The 25,594-nt window shown below is 38.0% G+C and overlaps 4 protein-coding genes across 5 annotated transcripts; 2 read left to right on the top strand and 2 right to left on the bottom strand.

Moving 5' to 3' along the window:
- Window positions 1-163: 163 nt before the first annotated feature.
- Window positions 164-1,850, bottom strand: snrnp25 (small nuclear ribonucleoprotein 25). Its single transcript, XM_018705054.2, has 5 exons — window positions 1,503-1,850; window positions 892-982; window positions 692-797; window positions 523-597; window positions 164-434 (listed from the first exon to the last, which is right to left on the bottom strand). The coding sequence occupies exons 1-5, from the start codon at window positions 1,713-1,715 to the stop codon at window positions 377-379; spliced, it is 543 nt and encodes a 180-aa protein (XP_018560570.1). The 5' UTR covers window positions 1,716-1,850; the 3' UTR covers window positions 164-376.
- Window positions 1,851-2,044: 194 nt separating this feature from the next.
- Window positions 2,045-4,730, top strand: polr3k (polymerase (RNA) III (DNA directed) polypeptide K). The gene is made up of 3 exons (XM_018705055.2): window positions 2,045-2,314; window positions 2,510-2,597; window positions 4,323-4,730. The coding sequence occupies exons 1-3, from the start codon at window positions 2,204-2,206 to the stop codon at window positions 4,448-4,450; spliced, it is 327 nt and encodes a 108-aa protein (XP_018560571.1). The 5' UTR covers window positions 2,045-2,203; the 3' UTR covers window positions 4,451-4,730.
- Window positions 4,731-11,769, bottom strand: cdip1 (cell death-inducing p53 target 1). Its single transcript, XM_051074033.1, is given in 7 exon segments — window positions 4,731-6,665; window positions 7,439-7,715; window positions 8,146-8,197; window positions 8,199-8,305; window positions 8,980-9,129; window positions 10,582-10,631; window positions 11,546-11,769. Coding segments are annotated over 5 exon segments (624 nt in total). The 5' UTR covers window positions 9,056-9,129; window positions 10,582-10,631; window positions 11,546-11,769; the 3' UTR covers window positions 4,731-6,553.
- A 1,081-nt stretch (window positions 11,770-12,850) lies between these two features.
- On the top strand, window positions 12,851-22,364 carry mgrn1b (mahogunin, ring finger 1b). Of its 2 annotated transcripts, XM_018705051.2 has the most exons (17): window positions 12,851-13,239; window positions 14,366-14,484; window positions 14,675-14,763; window positions 14,854-15,000; window positions 15,785-15,902; window positions 16,138-16,204; window positions 16,345-16,388; window positions 16,484-16,531; window positions 17,133-17,201; window positions 17,302-17,461; window positions 17,589-17,698; window positions 17,875-18,089; window positions 18,533-18,644; window positions 18,732-18,777; window positions 18,862-18,966; window positions 19,397-19,442; window positions 19,702-22,364. In XM_018705051.2, exons 1-16 carry the CDS (start codon window positions 13,152-13,154, stop codon window positions 19,435-19,437), a joined length of 1,578 nt encoding a protein of 525 aa, XP_018560567.1. In that variant the 5' UTR covers window positions 12,851-13,151; the 3' UTR covers window positions 19,438-19,442; window positions 19,702-22,364. The 2 variants fall into 2 exon arrangements, with proteins under 2 accessions (XP_018560567.1, XP_018560566.1); XM_018705050.2 differs by lacking the exon at window positions 19,397-19,442 and having other exon boundaries at window positions 12,852-13,239.
- Window positions 22,365-25,594: the final 3,230 nt, after the last annotated feature.

The following is a 25,594-nucleotide window of genomic DNA, read 5'->3' on the forward strand; positions in this document are numbered from 1 at the left end:
AGGCAACATTCACACTAAGTAAACAAGGGCATGTAGTGTTCACTTGTAGCAGGAAATATTCAAATTGTCAGGTTGCATTTATAACTGCCCTCTCTGGAAAGTGTTACATGATGCTCTTTTTGAGATGCAAGCTTGCAAAAAATGCAAACAGACAAAAAAAAAGTAAAATACTGTCATTTATTTTAATATTTGCAGACAATTATACAAAAAATATCAAGAAAAATAAACAATAAACAATAAAAGGGAACTAAATAAAACAAGTTGTATTATCATGAATACTTGACTGACTGTCAAAGTCATTTCAAGTCAGTGCAACTGGTGTCACCAGCACACACCGCAGAAACTGGTGTTTTGTTTTGGTTTTTTTTGTGACATTTCATTTCTTTCTCAGTCTCTTCATGAACGTCACTTCATCTCTGTTCCTGATCCCATAGCTGAAGATTTTTTAAAAATACAGAGAGTAAAAAAGTGGTCAAACACTGTTGAAGATAATCAAATTAAATAATCATTTTACACACTTACTCTTTAAGCCTCATCTTGTCATCCTCAAGCTTTTCCCCCTGAAATACTAAATGATACGTCCTCCACACATATCTCCTGTAAAAGTAAACAGGAAGCAAAGAGAGGGAGTGTAAATGATAAGACAGGCCCTTTTTAAACCTTAAAATCCATTTCTTGTTCTTGTGTTTACCAGCTGACATGTTTCACTCCTCCTTCACGTTGCTGCTTCAGCTCCATGAATCTGCGAATGGCCTTCTTCAGATCAAGGACAGTAGCGTTTTGCACAACCACGATGGCTTAGGGAGAAACATTTTATCAAATAACACACATAATGGTAAAAAAAAAAAAAAAAAACAGAAACACAGAGGACAAGATAATCTCAACACTTACGCATTACTTCACCATCCGCTTTCAAAACCCTAACGGTCATTGCCTGGCCATACTCCAGAGCAATTTGAGAATTAACTTCCTCCAGGGTCACCTTAAAAAAAAAAAAAAAAAAAAAAAAGATCAGGCTTCAGGAAAATTTACAGGACTTCTTCTGTCTATCAGTGCTGACTCTGAGATCTTTCAAACAGGTATCAATAAAATCATTCATCATTAATAAAACATTATTTTATTGCATTATCTCAAATTTGTGTATTTGCCCCATTTTTCTTTTATAATTGTAAACTGATTACTGATTGTTGGTCAGATAAAACATGCTATTAGAAGATAACACCTTGGGCTCTTGAGCGCTCAAAACTTCTGTTGATACAACATACACTGTGGATTAAAAAAAAAAAAAGTTCTCCACTCTGCAGAGAAATTGAGGCACTGTAGAGTGACTATAGTTTTCTGATTTTCTGTCTGTGCGAGACACCTGCATGGCAACTTTCAGTGCTTTCCAAATTCGGATGTCCCTCCGTAGAACCATCATGGGCTCTACTTGGATTGTGTGGTTTGTTTTTGCTGTGACATGCACTGTGAAGGCCACTGTACAGGATATGATGGACAAACACCTGAATTGGCAGGTCACACAGTAAAGGGTCCTGCACGAGTCGAGCGAGTCCCTCCTCGAAAATATCCAGGATCTCTGAATGAGGAAGAGCCTCCTCATCTTCCTCCTCTGCTGCATCTGGAGCTGCCGTATCTGCCGGCTTCTCCTTTCCCACCTCCTCGGTTTCAACAGACGCTGCTCCTCCGGCAGTGTCCGGACTCTGCTGCTCCTCCATGTTCAGCCGCAACAGAAACAGCAGCTCCGGTCTTATTAGACGTACATTCGCTAAATACCTCTGACAAACATCTGTCTATTAAACTAGGAACAAGTACACAAACAAAGCGTACACTACAAATTATATACCGGAGGAACCACGTTCCTCGGTATATATCGTTCCGCTTTGTGGTAGCAAATGCAGATAATGATTAATCACCTGATTAAACAGATTATGCAGTGAATAATTATTATTTATCGGTTACATAATTTCTGGGTGTGTTCGTTGTTTTATTTCAAACCACTATCTGTCTTTGTATTTTGTTCCCCACCGAGCTGTAAAAACAGGAGCTCCTGCTTTCTTCAGCGCTTCTTCCGCCGACGTTCCACATGATTCCAACTTTTAATAGCAGAAACGCTAAACAAGCTAGCTGTTGGTGTGAAACACCGTAGTTATATCGAGTTTGTACTTTAGTTTGCAGCTCTAAGTACATATATTTCTGGGCTAACATGCTTCTTTTCTGTCCAACCTGTGGGAACGTTTTAATTGTCGAGGAAGGACAGAAGTGCATGAGATTCGCTTGTAATACCTGTCCATACGTACACAATATCACAAGAAAGGTGAGTAAGACGATAAAATATTACGGAACACACACACACACACACACACACACACACACACACACACACACCGTGTCATGTCAAAACCATATCTCAAATCAGTCATATTGTTTGCTTTTTGTACATGAGATATGACTCCTAGTTTTACAAGTGGATTCGGTGGAATTAATGGGAATGTTTGTTTTCTGTCTGCAGGTAAACAACAGGAAGTATCCCAAGCTAAAAGAGGTGGATGATGTTCTCGGTGGAGCTGCAGCTTGGGAAAACGTGGACTCAACTGCTGGTAAGTGACATGACATCAGATTTCAGCTCTGGGTCCCTTGCCATGATAAATATAAGGGAGTCATTCCTGTGTTCCCTAGTTCTAAGTATGTGCTTTCTAAAGAGTCCTGTGTTCCTCAGCTCTATATGACACATAAGGGACTATTGTGGGAACTTGTCAAAACAGTTTTTTGTTCCCCAGCATATCTGTATGGCTCTCAATATAATAGGCCCATACTTGAGGGAACTTTTCTAATGAATTGAAGTTGTGTTTATATAGCTGTTTTAAAACCTTGTTCTGAAGAAAAAAATATAATTATGTAAATATTTCTTAATATAGTTCAACTTGAAGCAGGTCAGATTTGACCCAAACACAATAAGAGAGTTAAGGTGTGCTAACAGAATCAGGGAACATGGAATCCTGGGAACATAGATGAGTTTCTAATTTGAGTGTTAACTGTTAACTGTCCATCAACCGATATCCCTCATCATCGGTTTTATAATGCAAACTTGTTCACATTAGTTATTAATTACTGCCCCCAAATATCAATACTATATCCCTTACTTTTAATTATAATGCATATTTTGATGCATCAGCTTTGTTTAAGCTCTCTACAGTGGTTTCTACTAACATTAAAGTACTTACAAAACTGAGTTTATGAAGTTCAAATTCACATATGCCACTGGTCAGTAGTTTTAGACCTCCATTTTTACAGTTGGTACTGAAATGTACATGGTGTCACCTTTCAGTGTGATTTGATATTGAAGCATAGAACAAATGTAAAAATTTTATGTTGGGCAGATGACATGTTTTGTTGAAGTAAAATATCCTGCAGTTAGTCAAGAAAGTGAAAGTGAAAAGGGTCAGGCTTATATAACAGGACAGTAACGAAAGCAGACCTCAAAATCCACTATGAGTTAGTTTACAAAACACAAGCTGAGGCTTTTGGAGCAGCCCACAGTTCCCCTGATCTGAACAAACCTGGAAATCTGTGTGTAGATCTTCAACATGCCTACATTAAGAATTGGAAGGCTCTTTGCTGGTCACAAAAATGTCAACAAACTGTTATATCTGTCAAAGGGGGAAAGGATTACAAATGAAATAAGAAGTAACAGTACATTAACATTTGAATAAACAAAATATGTAATTTGCCCAGGTTGTGTATAAAGCCCCGATGTACAGCCCCTCAATTAGACATTTGAACAGCTCAGCCCTTTGCCTCTATGAGTGTTTGATAAAGTATTTGCATTATACAACCCAACAATATGTTAATGAGGCAGTGTGTGTCTACTAAAGCTGTCTTTATGCACCTGGGTATTCACAGCTTACTGTAAGTGCTCTGTAAACCCATTAATTATTCAAAACCTGTAACATCAAATTTGAAATTCTAAGGAAATATTTCCCACTGACAGTGGGAGTGCATTATTCCATGTATGCAGCGGTATTTTATTAACTGTATCAACTTTCTTTTCATTTTTTGTAACACTGCATGAAGCCCTTGATCTGTCAAATTTGTACAGGACAGTTAAACTTTTTAGTAAAATGTCAGCAGAAATTAATTTCAGGCGCTGTTTTACTTGGCTGATAAAATCTGCACACACAGAATTGAATGTGACTTCTTGTTAATTGCTTAATTGACAGCTGTACTGTCTCATTGTTCTCTTGACACTATAAACCAAATGTGTTTAACCCACAGCAGTCCTCGTGATTCAAGAGTGACACTTTTCCATTTCTCTCTGTTCTCAGAAACTTGTCCCAAGTGTGAGCATCCTCGGGCATATTTCATGCAGATTCAGACCAGATCAGCTGACGAACCAATGACGACTTTCTACAAATGCTGCAATGCCCAGTGTGGACATAGATGGAGAGACTGACACCTTTGCACTTTGGAAATTTTAATGTATTTAATACTTAAGTGGTATGGATAATTCCCCACATCCCTTGTCCCTCATTCTTGAGCCTTTATTTATTACCAACAGGCTCTGGTAGTTTCAGAAATCCTTTAGATTATTGATCAGTTTATGTGTTTTCTGTTCTGTCGGTAGCCACAGCTGAGGAAACTTCTCCTTTTGTCTTTGCAGATTAGTTACATACTGCACTTAGCAGGCATAATTAAGTTTCCAAACAACATTAAAAATGAGTTTCAATGAAAAATCACGTTCTGATTTTTATTGATAAAATAGTACCTGTATACAACAGTCAAACAAATTTTGACTTACATAGTTATACATATCACAGACATTTAGAGAGCAATGCAGACCAGCATTATCCACAACAATGGCATACAATACTTCGTATTAAAAGTTCAATGCAGTCCTTCAACTCAAAATTGACCTTCTTGCACCACTTAGCTAGCCTCGAGAGAAGAAAAAAGAAAATCAAATGCACACAGAGTCAAGGAATTAGCCTGTGAGAATAATCTGTTTCGATGTGTGGCTCATGCAGGACAAACTGCACTTGGTGAGCGAAGGTGAATGGCAGATTGGGCATGCTGTGGCTGAGCAATGGTCCTTTCATTGTTAGTATTTATCTCTACAGAATCACAATGTCAATTATTTTCTGAAGCTTATTCCTAGCAGAGAGATTACTTCTTTTTTTTTTTTTTTTACAGTATTAGTCAAAAGACATCAGTATTTGTTATCTAACATGCATCTGAGCACTGCAGGTAATCTTAAAGGGCTGATGCCATATTAAGAGGGTAACAGGCTAAACAGTATTGTGTGATGATGATGCCACCACTTTCATTTGTTTTCCAACCAACGTTTCTATTTTAAACTAGCTACCTGTTTACTGCAGCAGCAAAAATCAGCCAGCAGTATCAGTGAGAAGATAGAAATATACGGCGGACACAAGAGATGTCATGCATTGTCTCCCCATTGGTAACAGTAAAACCCTCTGTCTGCCATCTCTACTCTAATTCTACTATAATCTGCATAAGTGCATGTACAGTAGGGTTCACTGAGCTAACAATTAACCCAGTGAATGCCAAAATTATCATACTTACATACTTTTTAAACATTTTTTAACATCAGACAAAGGTTAGCCAACATTGATAGTTTTTATGAATCTGTCAGAGAGGGGGAAATGTGAATTTCCAACATAAAGTGCAAATGTTTGCTTTATTCTCAAAATTAAAGTAAAGCATGGACAGAGGGCATTTATGTCTAATAGCTCAACTGCAAATCACTCGACATTTTGTGACTGCTCACTGAGGCCCAGGTGATTAATAAATATAGCAAGTAACATCAATCTTGGGCATTCCTAAATAAGCAAATACATGTTCAATACTGTTCATCAAGATAAACTGTTGGTGTATTAGCTCACATTCAAAAAGGGATAATGATAAAAGGAAAAACTAGGTCTGTTAGAACAAAATCATCAGACATGGACAAAAATGTTCACAGTTCTCAAGATTAACTCGTTAAAATAGTGGATAAAATATCTGAAATAAATAAGCAAAAGAAAGAAAAAAAACAATAATCCTTGCCCAGCATGTTTGACTTCAATAGGCTTGCTTCTGAGCAAGATTCACAGATGGATTTAAATAAAGTGACCATTTTCACAGTTTTCTCTAACTGAGGCTGTCTATCCGTAGATTCCCCCCCCCCCCAATTTACATGCATAACATCACAAGCCTTTTTTTTTGCCCAGGTTTCCATACAGGATCAGATGCACCTATGCCCCTGCTGCCTATCTATCTCTGTGAATGTTTTAGTGCCTTACATCCTTTGTAGTTCAGTGAGAGATTTGTACATTTCAAATGCATGTTTATACATGAAATCATTTATGCTGAAAGATATATACAGTAAATATTCTGTGAACTAATGAGAAAACTGCACTTACAATTTAAGAGGGCTACACAACACTTTGCAAAAATGGGTGGGGGGGGGGAGAGAAAGCCTGTCACTACCAGCAGGAGGAGCTGTGAGTTTATGTGTGTGCATGTACATGTCTCTGTAGCATACAGCTGTCGGTGGTTAGCATATACGCTTGTATGTGTAAATGTAGCCCTTACAGTAAGGGCAGGTGTGTGTCACATCCTTGAGGTCATCAATCAGACAGGGAATCAAGCAGCAGCCCAGATCACACCTGAAAATGAAAAGGAACAGAGAGAGAAAATATTATGCTCTAAATTCAAACACCTGCACATGGCTTTATACATTCAATGGCCGGAAAAGAAGAAGTGGAATTTTCTAAGTACATGACAATTTCTGGAATCATAGTTATAGTTAGCGTATTCCCTGAATGCACAAGGACAGCTGATGTCCATTATTAAACCTGATCTGTGTAAAGTGAAGGCGAATAAATGTAGGCGTCCTACTGGAATAGAAGTCACAGACAGCCCTGTATGCCAAATATTCGTTTCCAATCAAGAATGTGCTGGTAACATTCTTCTCACTGCAAATGTCTCCATATTCAGAGCATATTTTGTCTTTTAATTTGCATGTGTCAGTCCCTTGTAGTTTGCATGTGTCACACCTTAAAAAGGCAAATTTGCTTTGCATATAACCGGGTTGCAGAGAACAGGCTGTTATTGTGAGAGTAACAGACATGGTGTGATCATGAGTTTGAGCCATCCAGGCAATGGGGAAAGAGACAAAAAACATGGTTGTAGCTCCTTTAGTCTTTTCTGTAAATGCCTTTTATATGCAAAGCCCAGCCTTGATTCTTCCACCCAGTTTATGGAGCCATCACTTTTGTTATTCCCTTTAGCTTCATGTGCACAATACGCATTTAAAAAGCAGGGATTTTGAGGCTAATAATAAATTTTCACAATGCGACAAAACCCACCACAAGCAAGCCTTAATCAATCTGCGATTAGACCTCTTTCCTGCTTGGCTTCTGACTTGTGATCTACTTACCCTACAAAGAAGCAGAAGAGGCAGAAGAGTGTGTTCATGAGGCCGACGTCGTGGGAGATGCGGGTGACGATTGCCTGCTGACAGTGCGGACACACAGTCTGCACCGGCGAGGTCTGGAACATTTCCCCCTGCAGTACAGTAACAGTGGTGGCTGCTCCCGGAGGAGCCAGGACAGTTGCCGTGTGACCGCCCATGTGGACAAAATGACTGGGACCAGGGCCCATCTGTCCTGGCATTGGGTGAGGAAAGTGACCGGGCGGCATTGCATAGGGGCCACCTGTCAGAAGAAAGAAAAATTACAAACAAATCAATGTCATGCACAATCTTTAACCTCCAGTAAGTGATATTAATACTGAATCGTACTGCCAAACCCACTGAGAGTCAACACCAAACACTTAATCTCTGTAGCTTTTTAGCAATTTAATACTCTTTGTTTTTATTTCCAGCATCCACCAACTGAACTGAAGCCAAGCTCAAGTAAACAAGACAAGTCTGTCTGTCTGTTGCAGATATCTGTCTGGGGGGTTGTTGGACTAAGCCCAAGTTAAAAGGTGAGCAAATATTGGACTTGCATTCATCAGGCAGTTAGGCATTAGCTAACACATTAACCTAACACAACAGCCCTGACAGCTTTACACGACTGTGTTTCTCTCAGCTTGTTCTGATGTTTGATGTGTTACTTAAAATATGCTGACTGTCTGCAGTACCTTGTGGTGGTGGTGGCATCGGCATTGGCATTGGCATGGGCCCTTCTCCAGGGGACATGTGGGGGAAGGAAGCCTGGCTGTGGGGCCTCATAAGGTGGAGGACCATAGTCTGGAGGCAAAGGCTGTCCCTGTGGAGGAGCAGTTCTTATAGGAACTGTTTCTGCAAGATAACACACAAAAAAGGGAAAAAATGGAACTGAAGACAGAGTCAACAAACAGATTTAACTCACACTACAATATTCCATCTTACATCCAAGTAGATAATAAACAATTACACCTATAATACATTGAAATACGATCCATTCACAAAGATCACTGTTTCCCTATGTGCCTGGAACTTAGGTTAAGATTTCAGTTTCAAATGAACAAGAAACCAGTGAGAGTTTTCTGATCAGTGAATTAGAAGTACACATTTTAACTAACACACAGACTATTTTTAAGTCTCCATGGTGACAGTTTACCCAAGCAACAATGATTAGATCGGACATTTGCAACTTTGATTTGATTTACATTTTTGATTTGATGAAGAAAAAACTGACGAATTACAAAAACAATGGTTAAAAACAATAGTTTGTTGTTAGAACTATTTGAACTTTCACAGCGTGAGAAGCTGAAAATTGAATCCTAACACAAACTATTAACATACAACACCAAACGATGTTAAATCATGACAACTATACTGGAGATAGAATAAAAGCAAACTATATTTCTTTCAAACAATGGTGTATTGAAATCGGGCTAAACAAAGAAAATTGTACTTTCTATTAATTTCATATTAAAGAAGATAGTGCTTAGTAACATTCAACACAATTCTTGCATGTTTAATTTTATTACCAGGTTGTCCATTCTTCTCCTCGATGAGTGGGGCACTGGGACCTCCGGGGTACGGAGGAGGAGGATCACTGGACATACTGGCCGGATGTGTGGACAGGGAGAGGGGATGGACACGGAGCTCCTCTCACAACTCTCCTGTGGACTTTCACTCTGTGAGTTTAAAAAAAAAAAAAAAAAAGATGCACGGTTTTAAGCCCCACAGCTCATTACTCTTTGACACAAGCTTCTCCCAAGTCACAAATTGTTCCAACAACAGTCAGAGAGGCTAATGAGGTTCTCAGTGTAACTGATGATGTCTTTTAGAACAAGCAAGATGTAGAGGAGTTTTTAGCAGTTTTTTGTGACTGAAAAACTGACTGATTGTGTTAATGTTTTTGTTGCCCTGGTTTATCAAAGCTTATGCTCTGTTAGTAACAGTAATCATAAAAAGAATGCTGCCTTTATTTTTAATAGAGCTTTTCAAAAACATATATATATCAAAAAGGTATAAAACAATTTACAAATTGAAAGATTAAAAAAAACAGACAATTACACCAAGTAAAACAAATATGTTACAGGATTAAGCTATTTATATGAATGTCAATGAACAGTTACTAGGGAATTCAAAAACAGGCAGTTATCATAATGCCATGACTTGATTTTCATTTTTCCTTTTTAAGTAAAACCAAAGGTACTTGTGCAATGTTAATTTTAATGATGTGAAAATGTTTACTATGAGTTATTATCAACTGGTCATGAAACAGGATGTTGTAAGTGAAATCAACTGACAAAGACACTCCAGTGTGATGAGTGACTACCCTGATAATCATCAGCACAGTAAAGAATGATTACAAAGGAAGGAGAAGAGGGCACTGACAAAATAATTTCAAGTATTAAAATGTACCTTCTCTGGAGGCCTGAGTGAAAAGAAAACAACAACAGAAGTGAGAGCTCCTCTGTCCTGTCTCATGGCTTAAGTTTCAACAGGAAGCATGGTTTTCTCTTTGGCTAAATAATGCATGCCTTGGCTGAATGCAGTGGTCAACAAATGTCTGAGAGAAAATGAAAACATGGGAATGGGGGGTACAGTATCTGCACTTATTCTGCTATGATGACTGTAGAGCACTGCAGGAAAATTCCAACACAGCTAAAAAGAACACTGTGTAACTGTTCAAAAAATGGTTTGCAAAAGAAAACGTTATTTCACAGGAAACAGATTGAGGCTCCCAGAGTTCCTGTCTGGTGAGTAAGACAAGAGAAGGCCAAAACATTTCATAAAACGTGAGGGAGGCAAGACAGTTTAGGATGTTACATTTCTAATTAAATGTATACATATTGAGTATATGTGTATACTGTATACAAAGATTCAATAACAGAACACATGTGCCCAACCTACAACAGTCCTGAAATAAATACTACATTTTGTGTCTAAATTAATTGAGACTATATCATATTGTTGTTGTAATCCTTCTGTGGTTATTTCTGAGGGTTCGTGTAGCATGTGATTAATGTTCACCAACACATCATAACACAATTTTTGGTAAAATGACTGCTGACAGATAATAATACATGCAACCTCCAGTGCATTCAGGGCGAACTGGTTAACAAGAAAACAATGTTTACCTGGTACTACAGGGAAAAGAAAGGTTCCTTTCTTTGAGAAGTCTGACAACCTGGAATATGATTTTTTTTTTTAATAAATAAAACATTCAATTAATAACTATGTATAGAGTTGAATACACAGATGAAATAATTTCCAACATTAATAATCACAATGTTATTGTAGAGGCTAACAATCAGCCCAAAATCAAAAGTCAACTCTTTGCTCTGCCCCCTGAGCCCATGTAAATAAAACCCAGCTGAGTGACTTTAAAACGACAGTGAGAAAATACCCCTATAACAAAGCTTACTGTAGGTGCCTGTTAGAAACAACGAATAACAAAAACGAATCAAAGTTTGCTCCTACATAACTGCTAACGTTTCTCGGCTAACCAACTAGCTCGCTAACGCTAGCTGTTGTGTGTGTTTTTATAAATCCTTTCCCAGATAAATCCAGCTCAAAGCTACTTGCACAACTAACCATGAATAACTTGGTTGCGTAATGGAGGCTAGTGAAAGCCAGCATTTGTGTTAGTTTAAATTGGGGCGCGTATCTAGTACAAGTATCCAACATTACTATTGTGTTATTAACGTTACCTACACTGTAGCTAACGGAGATAACGCGGAGTGACTAGTTAACGTCACTGGGGTTGGTTAGCTGGCAGGTGACGATTACTTCTCTCACCTTGCTTTTACTGTAGGTTAAGGAACGACTGATGTCAACTGTATGTTTATATCCAGCTGGTTAGGTAACTTGGAAAATAAGAAACGTCTTTGTTCCGCTAAAGCAAAGAAAGCATGTTTGCTAACGGTCGTTAGCTAGCTAGCTAGCTGGCCAGCGACGCCAATCTAGGACACATAATCAATTCACTAAGGATAAAGCAAGAAGCATGCACATTGACAGGCTAAATGTCTGTAACACTATGAAACGCATTTCCTGGTCACGACTGGAATGATGCAGCTGTCAGTTTAGTGAAAGACACATTACCTGGCTCCTGGAGAAACGCAGCCTGCCCGCGGTGTAACTGAAGTTGTTTGACGTTAGCAGCTCCAACATCCGCTGAGACGGATTTACTCCTCACGTCAGTAATTATCATTTACACAGGCAGGAAAATTACAACGATGAAAATGCAGTAATAATAAGTAATGTGAATCATCACATATTCCGAAGACTGAACATTCATAACAGCTGTGGATCTAATACCGATGTTTTATAATAAATCACACGTCACATTCTTCGATTTAAATCAGTGCGAGTATTTTTAAGTTGCATAAATAAATAATAATACAAATATATATATATGCAATTTGAGTGATCACTTTGTTCACATTCATCTACATATTTGGCGAAATTTAGAATAGTAGTTTATTTTTAATTAATTTATCTAAATAGATTTTTATGCTTTTAAGTGTTACAGTTGACCAGAATGTGATTTAGAATCATGAGTTTTCACTCCCCCCAGTGGTCACATCAAAGAACTGCAGTATTACTGTGAACATCTGGTCACATTCCTTCATGATATCAAAGTCCTTTTTAGAAAAGAGTTTTACACACATATCTGTGGTGTATGTAAGGAAGCCACTTATGAAAACGGCAGGTGGATCAAACAGAGTCATGGTCTAACAGTGAAATTCCGTGTCTGTCTGGTGCTGTCTGAGTTCAATTGAGGGTAATTTTACATTAATTAATCACAGGCCAGGCCAGAGACCTTGGCTGGCCCCGCTGCCCATCCCAGTTTAAAACCAACAGAGAAGCAACTCACCCTCCTTTTTCCATCCTCAAATCATCCCTGAGCAACCATTGCTCCCAACACGATGCCTCAGTGTCAACAAATGTAGATAAACTTGCCGTGGGTGTCTAAATGCGTAAAATATTACTAATTTATTCTTTATATTTAACCAACTATTTTAATCATTTATTTCTTACTCTCTATATTTTAAACATCTATCCATTTCAACTTTTAAACTTCGTTACTTTTAGCTATCTATTGTCTTTGGTTATTCGTTACTTTCAGCTAATTGTTATGACTTATTTGCTAGTTTGTTTGTTTTGATACACGTAACCACACCGTGCTCGGGTGTATAGCTGACTCAATTTGTTCATATATACATGTATTTAGTTCAAATCATAATTCATGTTTTGATTTTTTCAAATGAGTATGCTACTCCATAATCATGCTACCGTATAGCAACTGCAGAGGTACCCCCTGGGGTACAACTGCCCCGTTGAGAATCTGTGTTGTGGCTTGTTTAGCTCCGTGCTCTCCGCCGGGCGGTCCCCTCACCCAGAGTGAGCGCCCTGACGAACGCGTGGAGACAGCCAATCAGGTCGACTCCCTGCTACGTTAGCACAGCTCGGCCAAAACAACAGCCCGTCGCCCGTCGCAATTTGTTTCCTGTTAGCGTTAGCAGCATAGACACCGATTAACTAAACACGTAAAATGTTAATCTAACCAAGGCGTTTAGTTTTCGTCGATGGTATCTTTGTTGTGGTGTTAGTGTGCCCCGAAGGCAAAGCTAATCGGAGCTGTTGTCCGTTAGCTGCCAAGCTGCTAGCTAACCGTAGCTAACATTGGCGATCCAGCAGGGGAAAGATGGGGTCCATCCTGAGTCGCAGAATCGCTGGTGTTGAGGATATCGATATCCAGGCCAACTCGGCCTATCGTTTTCCACCCAAATCTGGTGAGTGATCGGTAGTGTCTCTTGGCTGAATTCAGTTTCCACATAAACACGGGTCTCCTAAAACAGGAACAACCATTGAGACACCGAGTGCTCCTTCCCCAGCCAGATCCAATTACTTTATCTTTAATGTTGATTATCACTAGTTGTGTAGTTAGATTATGACTGGAATCGTGTAAACGCATCTAAATTTGTTGTTTGTCTTCAGAGAGGTTACATGTTACTCAGAACATCTTGTAATATTTACAACAGTCTCATTTTGTAACAGACACTGCGCTAACCGAAAGCTAATCTGTTCATTATGAAGTTATTACAACATCGTGATCACAATACAAGAAGCATCGTATGACCAATAAGAAAAATAAATGTACCAATTCATGAATGTACCTAAACTGAATGTAACAACAAGATAAAGATGAGACTGAGCTTATTCACTTAAAATAGAAGCTACACGAACTGAGGAACAAAAGATGCTGACATCTTGAGACAGACACATGTGAACAGATGTTTTTAATCGATCAAAACAATCATTGTAAAGGCACATTATCCTGTTAGTGTACTATGTCTGGGATATTTCTAATAGTTATCTTATAGCCTCAAGTTCTAATGACACTTTTACTTCGTTATTAAGGTATCTTCATACAATGTAATTCAGACACAGTGTATTCCGGTGTGACCCATAAAAACCATCAGACATTTTATTGTCAGCTGGTCTTTGAACTGGTCATGTAATCCTCTGCATATCAGGATATACTTATGAGGATTGATGTGGTGGTAACAAAATTACTGGCTATCGTGTTTCCTTGTGTTTGGGTGGTTAAAATCACTACACATAAAAATCTTGTGTAGATTTTTGATTTGAATAATTATGCTCATGGGGTTTTGTACCTCAGTTTTATGTACTGATCCCCTTTTGACAATGAAGCAGTCTTTATGAACCTTTTTTTACATTGTGCAGCTAAATCTGTTTATTTTTACAGACAGGTTATTCGAAGTAACTTCATGTTTACATTGACCGAGAGGTCCCTTTTTAAGAAAATGTATTAAAAAAAGAATGAGAAAGAATATTAGTAATGCCATGCTTGCACTGCCTTTATTATATATTCATTTCTTTTTCTCTCATTCTCAGGGAATTATTTTGCCAGCCACTTCTTCATGGGAGGAGAAAAATTCGACACACCGCATCCAGAGGGATACCTCTTTGGAGAAAACATGGACCTGAATTTTCTTGGAAATAGGCCAGTGCAGGTGAAGATGGATGTTTGTTTTTTTTTTCAACCCAGTTGTTTTAATCATCTGAGAATTCAGTACTGTATATTTTCCACAGCTCTAACGCCACTATGACATAGTTCTACATTTATTGTCAGAAAAGGGATCAAACAATGTCCATGATTTTGTATCACATATCATCATTTATATTGCTGTCATTATTCATTAGTTTCCATATGTGACACCTGCCCCCCATGAGCCAGTGAAAACCCTGAGGAGTCTGGTCAACATCAGAAAGGACTCTTTGCGTTTGGTCAGGTAAAAATAGCGAGGCAGTATGATCACAGTGAGATTAAAGAACTGTTTCCAATGTGCCACTCTAAAGCTTGTTAGACCTCTTCATTCTAGGTATAAAGATGACTCTGACACACCGGTGGAGGAGGGTGGAAAACCAAAGGTTCAATATGGTGTGGAGTTCACCTTTGATGCTGATGCTCGGGTGGCCATCACCCTCTACTGCCAGGCATTTGAGGAGTTCTCCAATGGAATGGCAGTGTAAGATTCTCATTTATTTTAATTTGCTGCGCAGTTTAAAGTGATTTAAGTTTAACCTCTTTTTATGGAATTATATCTGAGGAAGCTTTAGATATTTGTAGCGCCAAGGATAAACATCTACTTAAAAATTAAACAGAATCAGAATCTTATCTGTTTTCTTATTTATTGAATCTAAATATCACATTTAAATCCAGCTATGAATTAAACAAACATGGGGAAATGTATTTGTCTGAGATGATTAGTTGTTAAAATTTTAATTATGTAAAGCAAATTAATTTAATTGACGCTGCAGCTTCATTTCAGTGTGAAACACTGTGTCAGAGACATTTTAAACTGTTTTTTTATGTAGTGAGATTCAAGCCTTGGAGCACAAAGACTAGAATAGAGACGGTGGGTCCTTAGCAACCACCAGTCGCCATGGATACTGCAGATAAGACTTAGAAGAAGATGAAAGTAACACTTCGTACTGAAGTTATTGTTTTATGATGAGACTGAGTGATGATTCATGTTTCTGCAATCAAAAAGATCAGATATTGCTACTGTTGTACTAAGCTTTTCAGTTTTCAGTTTTTCATTTTGTCTAGAGACATTAATTAATTTATTAATTACTTAGAAGGTGACAGCTCCCGTGGAGGTTTTCCACACCTATAGATGTCTAAATGTCAGCTTTTGCTGTTCTCTCAGGAAAATCATGTGTACTGGAGTGACAGACTAGTATCAAGTGCCAGGACTCTTTCATCTTCTTGCACATTGGCCATTTTTCTCTTTAATATACTGTATTTAGGTATAGCCCAAAGGATCCATCAATGGCCTCTGAAACTGTGCATTACAAGCGAGGAGTGAGCCAACAGTTCTCCATGCCATCTTTCAAAATAGATTTCAGTGAGTGGAAAGAGGAAGATGTAAGTACCTGCAGCTGTTAGTGGAGTTTATTTCATCACACGTCACAAAACAAATTGATTTATGTCAGTTAATATCTTCTACATACACTTAAAGGGTACATCTTTTGCCAAACGTCTACATCAGTGTATCAACATAATATTCGACTTATTACACACATGGATACTCTGACAGTACCACCTCTGTTTACAACTGCACTTCACTGAAATTAAAATATATGCATCTTTTCCCTTCAAGCTGAACTTTGACCTTGATCGAGGAGTGTTCCCCATGGTTATCCAGGCTGTGGTTGATGAAGGAGATGGTAGGTTACTAAGGCTGCACATAAATCGTGAGAATATATTCTATATCTGTTGTGACAAGAGTTTTTGTGAGTGTTTGTGGCAAATAGTCAAGATTTGTATTAACCAGGATATTGTTTGTTTTTTTTGTTTTTTTTTCAAGATTGCCTTGGACATGCTCATGTACTTTTGGCAGCCTTTGAAAGAGTAAGTATGCATCCACATCAGAGAAAATCATTTGAATTAGTATAGAACCATCTTTTTTATGTGCTTAAACATGTTTTTTTCTCCTTCACCTCCAGCATGTTGATGGCAGTTTCTCAGTCAAGCCTTTGAAGCAGAAACAAATTGTAAGTTTATATGATGATCTGATCATCTCATATATCATAAATATTCTGCTTTAGATTTTATTTTTATCACATAGCAGTACATGCAGTAATTTATGAAGCACAGCATGTTGTTAATGCAGGGCAGGGCAGGGCAGGTGAAGGATGAATGTTAAAGACAGAGCAAAATAAATATAACTATTTTTAGTTTTCCAGCTGCATTCTGTTTTGATCCTTATATCGTTTGCAGCTTTTCAAAGACGTACACGCCACAAAAATCTGTGCCGAGACCCTGGGGAGTCTGGCAATAACGTAGATCTCTTAAGTAGAAGTTGAATGTAAATTTAGATTACACCAAGATCAAGGAAATTTTACACAGAATCTCTGATTTTTTGAGTTCTTTAATCTGTCTTTTGATGAAATATTACAGTGATTTTCTCAAGCAGATGTTAAAACAGACTTTTTCAAAGTATATTATAGTACTTTCATCTCTCTCTAAACTAGGCAGTGGAGAGAATATAATTATTATAATAGTAATAATTTGCTTTCTGACCATTTTGGACCTTATTGTGGACATGATTTTCTGAAACACGAATGTCAGTTATCTGTTTCTGTATTTTTTTAGGTGGACCGTGTGAGCTACCTCTTACAGGAGATCTATGGGATTGAGAACAAAAACAACCAAGAAACCAAGGTTCCAGCGGACGTCTTACCTTATACTTGAATCTCAGTGCTGTAAATGTTGAGACGTATTTTATTTGTATGACTTACGATTCAAATTTTTCTTTTTCCAGCCATCAGATGATGAGAACAGTGACAACAGCAATGAATGTGTTGTCTGTCTGTCAGACCTGCGAGACACACTCATCCTGCCCTGCAGACATCTGTGTCTCTGCAACTCCTGTGCAGACACTCTTCGTTACCAGGCCAACAATTGTCCAATCTGCAGGCTGCGTAAGAAGTGTTTTGTTATTTTGATAAAGTTCTGTTTTTTATGTTGTTTATAACACAATGTCAAAGTTGAACACAATGAAATAGCATTATCGCTGTGTTTAATTAAACCTGATATTCCTCTGCACAGCTTTCAGAGCCCTCCTGCAGATCAGAGCTGTGAGGAAAAAGCCTGGAGCTCTTTCTCCTGTGTCCTTCAGCCCTGTTCTGGCTCAGACTATGGACCATGATGAGCACTCAGTAAGTCTCATGCACATCTATGTATAGTCAGCTAAAATTGGCTAAGAAGTACAGCAATATCAAGTGGAAACTGGGCATGAATTACAGCTGCATAACAGATTTTTATCTTCTAAACACATTCAGTGTTTAGTAAGGATGCATTGTCACCACCACTCCATGTTTACGTCTCTTTGCAGAGCACAGACTCGGTTCCTCCCGGCTTTGAGCCCATCTCGCTGTTAGAGGCTCTGAACGGTCTGCGGTCGGTGTCTCCCGCCATCCCGTCTGCCCCCCTGTACGATGAAATCAACTTCTCAGGGGGTCTGGGTGGTGACAGCAGACAGTTGAGCTCCCCAGAGCATTTAAGTGATGGGAGTCTGCAGAAAAGCAAAGTCAGCAAGTCACCTGACAGGTAATCCTATTATGGGGATGTTTACATGTACATAAAAATATTACTATAAGTAATGAGGTTAGGACAGGAAATTATATAATATGTTTTGATGTGTTACATTAGTCAAAAACTCTAGTATTCAGATTTACACTCCAACCCCTTCAAACAAAGATATGGTGTTTAGTTATTTTTCTCTAATAGATAATTGCATGGCTGCTCCAGATTTTTTTCCATAAAGAACAGTTAAATCATTACATAATTATAGAATGTGGCCTCTATATGCTACTGGCCTGAAGCTGATTATTTTAGTTTTTTATTTACTCCAAAGGCTACAACATGTGGAGGCCATCATCATTTATTTTGAAAGTAGTAATGTGAAAATCTGTTCTCATAGGTAATTGTGATTGTTCGAGTTACCTCCTCTAGTTTTATTCATTAATGTTTTGCCTTCTCCCCCTCTCCAGCACCCTTAGGTCTCCATCCTCTCCCATCCAGGAGGAGGATGAGGAGAAACTGTCTGAGATGTCTGACGCTCAGCCACACACACTGCTGTCCAGCAGCCCCGCCCCCACAGACGTAAGCCAACGCACCACTGCCTGAACTTTAAACTTTTAAACTTTGCTGCAGACAAAAAAAAGACAAAAATCTTTCTTCTTCTTGCAGGCCACAGCAACAGAGGATGTGGCAGAGTCCCTGTCTCCAGATGATGGTGAGTTTTCTTTTTTGGCGCTTGATAAACAGTTGTGTTTGAGTGTTGACACTTTTGCTCTTTTCACTCTCCTGGGTGATCCAGAGGACAGGATGCATGCTGGAGGAGACATCCTGCAGGACTGCATCAGTGAACACAGCAGCTTGACCAAAACCGAGAGTGACCCCCCGGGTGACCTCTCTCTGCCCGGTAAGAAACTCCTGTCAGGAACAAAGAAAGAAATATAATATAAAAATCTTAAAGCCCTTAAAAATAGGAGAGAAATGAAAGACAGGGAAAGAAGTGGAAATTGTACAGTGTATGTAATATCTTGCATTAAGCCATTTACAGAATAGACCTGTACTTTCTGATGACAGCTTAGAGCATATTAGCTGATGGAGCACCAACTGCAGCTCTTAAAATCATCTGGTTCTTGGTTATTTCTGACTCTCTTCCAGTTGAAAAAACTTCGTTCTGGTATTCTAGCCTAATGTCTCTGCTCTTCAACCCAAGACTTTAAAGGCTGAAATTCCCTGTGCTTTGCATCTAACCTGAGTGCTTTTGTGCTTCTCTCTCTTTCCTAACACTCCTGTCCTGTTCCCTGTCATCTTATCCCTTTGTACTGCCTCACTTTGGGCAGCTCTAGGTCCTGATTCCTGCTCTATTGGTATGGACGAATAACTGTGGTATGTAGGCTTTCCTGTCTGCTCTGCTTCTCTGTGTATGAGCTCTACTGCTCTCACTGAATCCTGTTCTCCATGAGTACTGTTAGCAATTGCAGCCCAAAAAAAAGATCCAGCAGGGTTTTATCCAGTGAATTTCCTATGAAATACAAGTTTGTAATGTATACAAGGTCTTATCATAATGAATAATAAGTATTGTTTGTGTCTAACTGGAGACTTCACTTTGAGCCATGTTGCTTATCTGATGCTTCCTGCTCTCCAGGGTCATCAGAGTCAACAGAAAGCCTGAAAAGTCAGAGCACAAACTGCTCCAGCCAGCCTCTCCTGTGTCCCACAAGCAGCCTTCACATGGAAGATGAGCATCTCAACCCCTGACTCTGATCCCTCTTTTCCCTCCCATAACATCAGAACAGATTTACGCTTTACAAATATCATCTGGTCCCTCTTTTCTTTTTACCCCCCAAGCCCTATCTTCTGCTTCTGTGATCAGAGTCAACAAAGGCCCTGGAAGGAGGTTCACGGGGATGAGGGAGGGGGCTGTTAATCCCATCAATGTCTCTGACATTAGAAAAGAAATTTGACCCATGCAAAGATGGTCTCACAAAGACTTTGACTGATGTTTAAAAAAGAAATTGTCTCCCTGGCTTTGAAAACATTTCATTAACTGTCAGATGGTGTTCAGTTGTGTGTCTTGGCGAGAGTTGTGGTCTAGTAAAGTGGATTCCAGAGATATTTCACTACCTGTCATGGTGGTGCTTTTAAGCACACTTACTTTAAATTAACTCTGTATGGATTGCTTGACACTAAATTCAGAAGAATTTCTAAATACAGTTTATTTGTTTGTTTAGATATCGTATTCATCAGTGAAATATGTAAAGGATGAGTGAGGAAAATCTGAGCCTTACTCTCCTGTGAATTTGTGTGTAAATGATTGATAGGAACAAAAATCTTTGGAATCAGTGCAGTATTGAGAAAGAGCAACTGGGTATTTGTTAGTGTCAAAGTATCTCCACTAAAGTGCTTGTTTTTCCCACTGACAGGCTCAGTGTCTGCCAACATTATGGATGGGATTCCTACAAAGACACATTTTTTTGTTGCAGTTAAGATCCCTGTTTAATCAGAAACTGACGTTTATTCGCTATGTTCAATGCAACCAGACTCCTTTGACAAACACAGGAAGGAATTCTACCTTGCAGAACATGGAAGTTGCTCCGCTACTGCTGCCTCAATCTGTGTGTTTGTTTTTTTCTGTTTTGTTTGTTTTGCATTTTTTCTTAAGTAAAGGATCTTAAAGCATCTGAAAGTCACACAGTAACTCTCGCAACTCCTGTATTTTGCAAGGTAAAATAACTTTTTGTCAGTGGAGTCCGGTAGCAATATGTAGCAATGTTTCTGGTTAAACAAATGGATCTTACTCTTTAATAAAAAGAAGAAATCCTATTGAAATCCTATCCATAATAACACTTACAATAACAACATGAGCCTGTCAGTGGCAAAAACAAAAGCTTTAGCTAGATGTACTTTGACATGGACAAATACCCAGCTTGATTACATTGCAGCACCATTTCACAGATTATATATCGTTCTTGCTCAATAGTGGATTAATTGCAAAGATTTTTGTCCCTATCAATCATTTACATCTAAACACACATGGAAAATAAGGCTTAGGTTCAAAAATCCAAGCATTTTCCTTTAATAACTCAAGAACTTGTTTTTCCAGTCAGGTTGAGCATTTTGGGTTATGAGCAGAAATTTGAAAACATATTAATGGTGTAATTTGTGTGTCCATTTGAAGTGATTTTGCACTCATTTATAATCCATTCCTTGCAGCAAGAGTTAATGATGAGATTAGTCTCAGTTGTCTGCAGTCTTACATCTACTTGTCAGTTTTTTTATTATTTCAAATGATGTGATATCTATGTATCATAACTATACTAGAATCCTGTGTAGTTACTTCCAAAATTGTATACTTGGATATTATATATAGAAAATCCTGATATTGAAGTAATGTTAACATGCACATTATTTAAGACTTTGATAATCAATAAGAGCTACAAATTCACATCCTAACAGCTGAACTCAAAGATAGTTTAAAGCCTGCAACAAGTATAGATGCTCCAGCTACATGTATGCTGACTCAGTATGGCACAATAAGCGTGCTTGTCGTAGATGTGGCAGATCTCTGTACAGTCTTTTTTTGTGGCAATGCCGGTGTCTGCTTATGTGACGTAGCCGCAAAAAAGAGGGTCAGGTGTTTGTGTGGCTGCAACGCCTTTACTTACCTTGGTCCTGTATGTGTAGCGCCATGCATATAGATCTATGTGCCTTGAATTGATATGGCTGCCTGCTTGTTGCATTGGACTTTAGTGTTCCTCTAAACGCTACAATATACAACAGTTTTCAGCCCATAGACAGGATTTTTGATGCTGATGTACAGAGCCTTTTTTTCTATCGCAAACTTCATGCTACTGGAAAAATGTATCATGTTATCGAGCAATATTAAATTGAACTGTTCATTTACTGTTAGGACCATTTATCAATTATGCATTTAATCTTAGTATTTAGGTTCAAGTGAATTCTCTTAATGTATGTTTGACTAGAAGGAAAACATCCAATGCAATAGACGCAAACGTTGCATTTTAATAATTGGGCTAGCATTTGCATGTGAATTTGTAGACGCTTAAACCTCTCATGGCTTTTAAGTAATGTGGTTATTTTGTCTTTCTCCCCTCTCTCTCTTCTGTGCCATTTCAACTTGACACTGTGCCTTCCTGTTCTTGTTCTGACCACTATTGACCTGGTATCCAGGATAACTCCACAGTAGGTGGTTTGTGGCTCTCTGTAAAATCAATACCTGTCTTTCCTCGTGTGTATAGCAGCATGTGTATAACAATAAAGAACAAAGACTCAGTACTTCTATTACAACTTGTTTTCTGACCCGTGACAATACTTCTCATTCAGTTCTATACATTCTGTCTCAATGCTGACATAGAAACTTTGCCTAGACATTGCTCCTGGATTAATCTGACTTTCTAAAATGAGAAATGTAACATAATTCCTGTCCCATAATAATGACTGACAGTAAAGCTTCATGGCAAGTGGTAGATGTATGACCTTCAACTGTGGGTCATTTATATAACAAAATAGATAACAAAACTGAAATCTGGTGTAACTGTATTTACATACAACACATAGACCACGGACTGCTGTAAAACCATGAAGTCAGGCTCTCAGTTATATTCTACTATATTCTAATATTTTGTGCTGTGATGATCTATTTTAAGACCAATCAGAGGCGGTTGCTAGGTGGACCAGGATCGGCCGACCATTCAGTGTTTTTCTGCCAATGTTAGCTGACGTATGTCGTCATGGCCACGACGTGTCTTGTCATTGGCTATGACGTTAGGGGAGGAGCGCAGAGAGGCGGAGAAACGAAGTGGAAAACAGATTTAAACCAAGTGTGAAGCACTGTCTTCTGTTTGCCAGTACTGTGAGAAAACATCGTTACCAAAAAGGTCTGGATGCTAAAACTGTCTCTGGGGCTGCGTTTTCGTCGAACACGAGTGAGAGTGGACACTAAACATACCTGTTGTGCAAAGGTGAGGCAAACTGTTAGCAGCTAGCGTTAGCATTAACGTTATCAAATAGCGTTAGCATTACTGGCTAGCGTTAGCATTAGCATTATGTGTGGTGGTATTGGATTGTTTTGCGTCTCTAGCTGGCTGTTTTACCTCTACTTATGTTTTGCATCATGTTGTGTCTTTGTAGTTGTGTGTCTATTCCTGGCCATTATATGTTTCTTTGTGACCATTTTGTGTTTCAGTGTGGCAGTTAAGCATCTCTTTGTGATCGTTTTGCAACTCAGTTGTTTGCCTCTATCTTTTGTATCTTTGTAGCTTTGTGGTAGTAATCTATCCATAGCCATCCGGTGTTGCCCTGTTGTGTATATTATTGATTAGAAATTTGTTTGTGGTGACGTAAGACTTTATTGAGCTCAATTTTGAGTTATATACAAGCTTGAAAACTTGATTTTAACTCTGTGCTCGTCCACCACCAGTTTTAAGCCTCAAGATCGGTCACAATGTATGAGCTGAAATTACTGTTAGAAATCGTTATAAAACACTATTTTAAAAATCAATAAAGTCATATTCTAGTAACAGAATTAATTTATTAGCCTCAAAACTCAAAGTGTGATTGTCAAGGGTCTAGTGTTAAGTTTTCAGTGTTGTATTCTTTTACACTGTTCAAGTTTTGGAGGTAAACTATTCTTTATTAATGAGGTTATTTGTTTTTCGACTGTTGTACTTGTGTTTTCCAGGTTTACTCATTCAGCTGCTGCAGCCTGGACAGAAACACCAGCTCTCACCTTACAAACCAAACAGGTATGTGTCCTAAAGACTTACCCAGTCTGAAAAAAAATGTATTGGTGAGCAGAGTTATTAATGTTAGTAACAATGTTCTATATTATTTTTTAAATATAATTAAGAATACCACAAGTTAAAACCCTGCTTTCAAAAATGAACTTAAGTGAGGGTTTTATTATGCATTTCACAGTAATATACATAATTCCTCCAGTGATTAGTTGAAAGATAAGTAATATAGAAATTTAAGATTTAGGATAATCATTTTAGTTAATTTTTATTTATTTATTGTTATTGATTCTTAAAGGTGTGATGCTTTTTTTGTTATATGTGACAGTGAACAGCCCATTTTCTGGGACACTCCTCTAATGTTTGGAAAATGTTCTGGTTCAGGTGTCATGATGAATATTTATGTTTTTGGGTTCAACTGTTAATGAGGAATAGGTCATAGTGTATTAATCATTTTCCTTTGCACGTTTCTCTTTTTATTTCCTCCGGGTGTCACCACTTTGTCCACGATTACAGAGACGTCATCCATGATCAGAGAGTCTTTGTAGAATCCAGCCAGATAATCGTTAGAACCAACCAATAATTGGGCCTTTGCTGACTTTGATCAGGAGGAGGGGATTTGGGACAATAATTGGCCAGATTATCTTTTTGTGTGTACCCAACTTTACTCTTTCTCTCCAATTCTGTCTGTCTCCTTCCCCCTCTCTCTGCTTCCTTCTCTCTTTTACTCATTCTCATGCTTTCTCTCTCTGTCTCCCCCTCTCTCGCACTTTCTCTGTGTCACATTCTCTCTGTCGCTCCCTCTCTCCCTTTGCCTCTTTCTCTTTTTCCCTGTCTTTCCCTCACTCTCTCTTTCTCATTGATACAGAAAATCATAAAAAAAAAAAAAAAAATTACTCAATTCAGTGTTACACTAGAAACTGTCAATTTGCTTCATTTTGGCTTCTATCAAATGTCACCAAATGTAGTTCAAATTTCAACTAACTGGACAAGAAAACTTCCATCCGCTGCTGTTGTGTGAATATCAGGAGCTAGTGGAGTCAGTTCTCCAGTCAGAGCAGCTTCTTCTGTCTTTGTGTAGAAAGCAAATTTAACTCTTGGACTAGTTCTGATTAGCCCAGAACCAGTTAGTCCACACTCTGGTTTCTTTGTAGATTTTGTGTCTTTTACTTCACTATCTTTTGATAGTTTAACGTTCAATAGCCCCAAACTCTGTGCTTTTATTTTTGTGTTAAAAGTCACATCTTTATATTAATGTTTGTTGTGTTTTTCTCCACAGGATTCAAACTTCAACCAGAGAGAAGAGACAGATATCAAGACATTTCCAGAAGGTCAGTGTTAGTTTATTCTTTTCAGTCTGTCATTATCTTAGCTGCAGTTTGACACTTTAAAACCTCTTGTCTGGAACAAATAGCAATAAATTAACGCTGCTGTAACTGATCAGTTTTAATCAGTATTAATTAGTATTTTTCAACAATGTAGCTGCAAAATATAAAGAAAATATGAAACCTAAAATAGGATAGAAATAGGTTTTAAAAAAAGTATAAAACTTAAATAATAAATTGAAAGCCTTTAAATATTAAGATTATTTTATTTATTTAATATTAAGAATAAAACCTTCAAAAATGTCAATAAAAGTCTTAATTAAATATATTAAGTATATAATTAAACCTTTAAAAATATGTTTAAAAAGAAATATAAAACCTTTAAAAAATATATTTAACACCTTAAATAAATAGGTGTAAGTATAAAATCATTCAAAATTAAACATCAAACCTTAAAGGA

Source organism: Lates calcarifer, linkage group LG11, assembly GCF_001640805.2.
Source record: "Lates calcarifer isolate ASB-BC8 linkage group LG11, TLL_Latcal_v3, whole genome shotgun sequence".
Classification (NCBI taxonomy): Eukaryota; Metazoa; Chordata; class Actinopteri; family Centropomidae; genus Lates; species Lates calcarifer.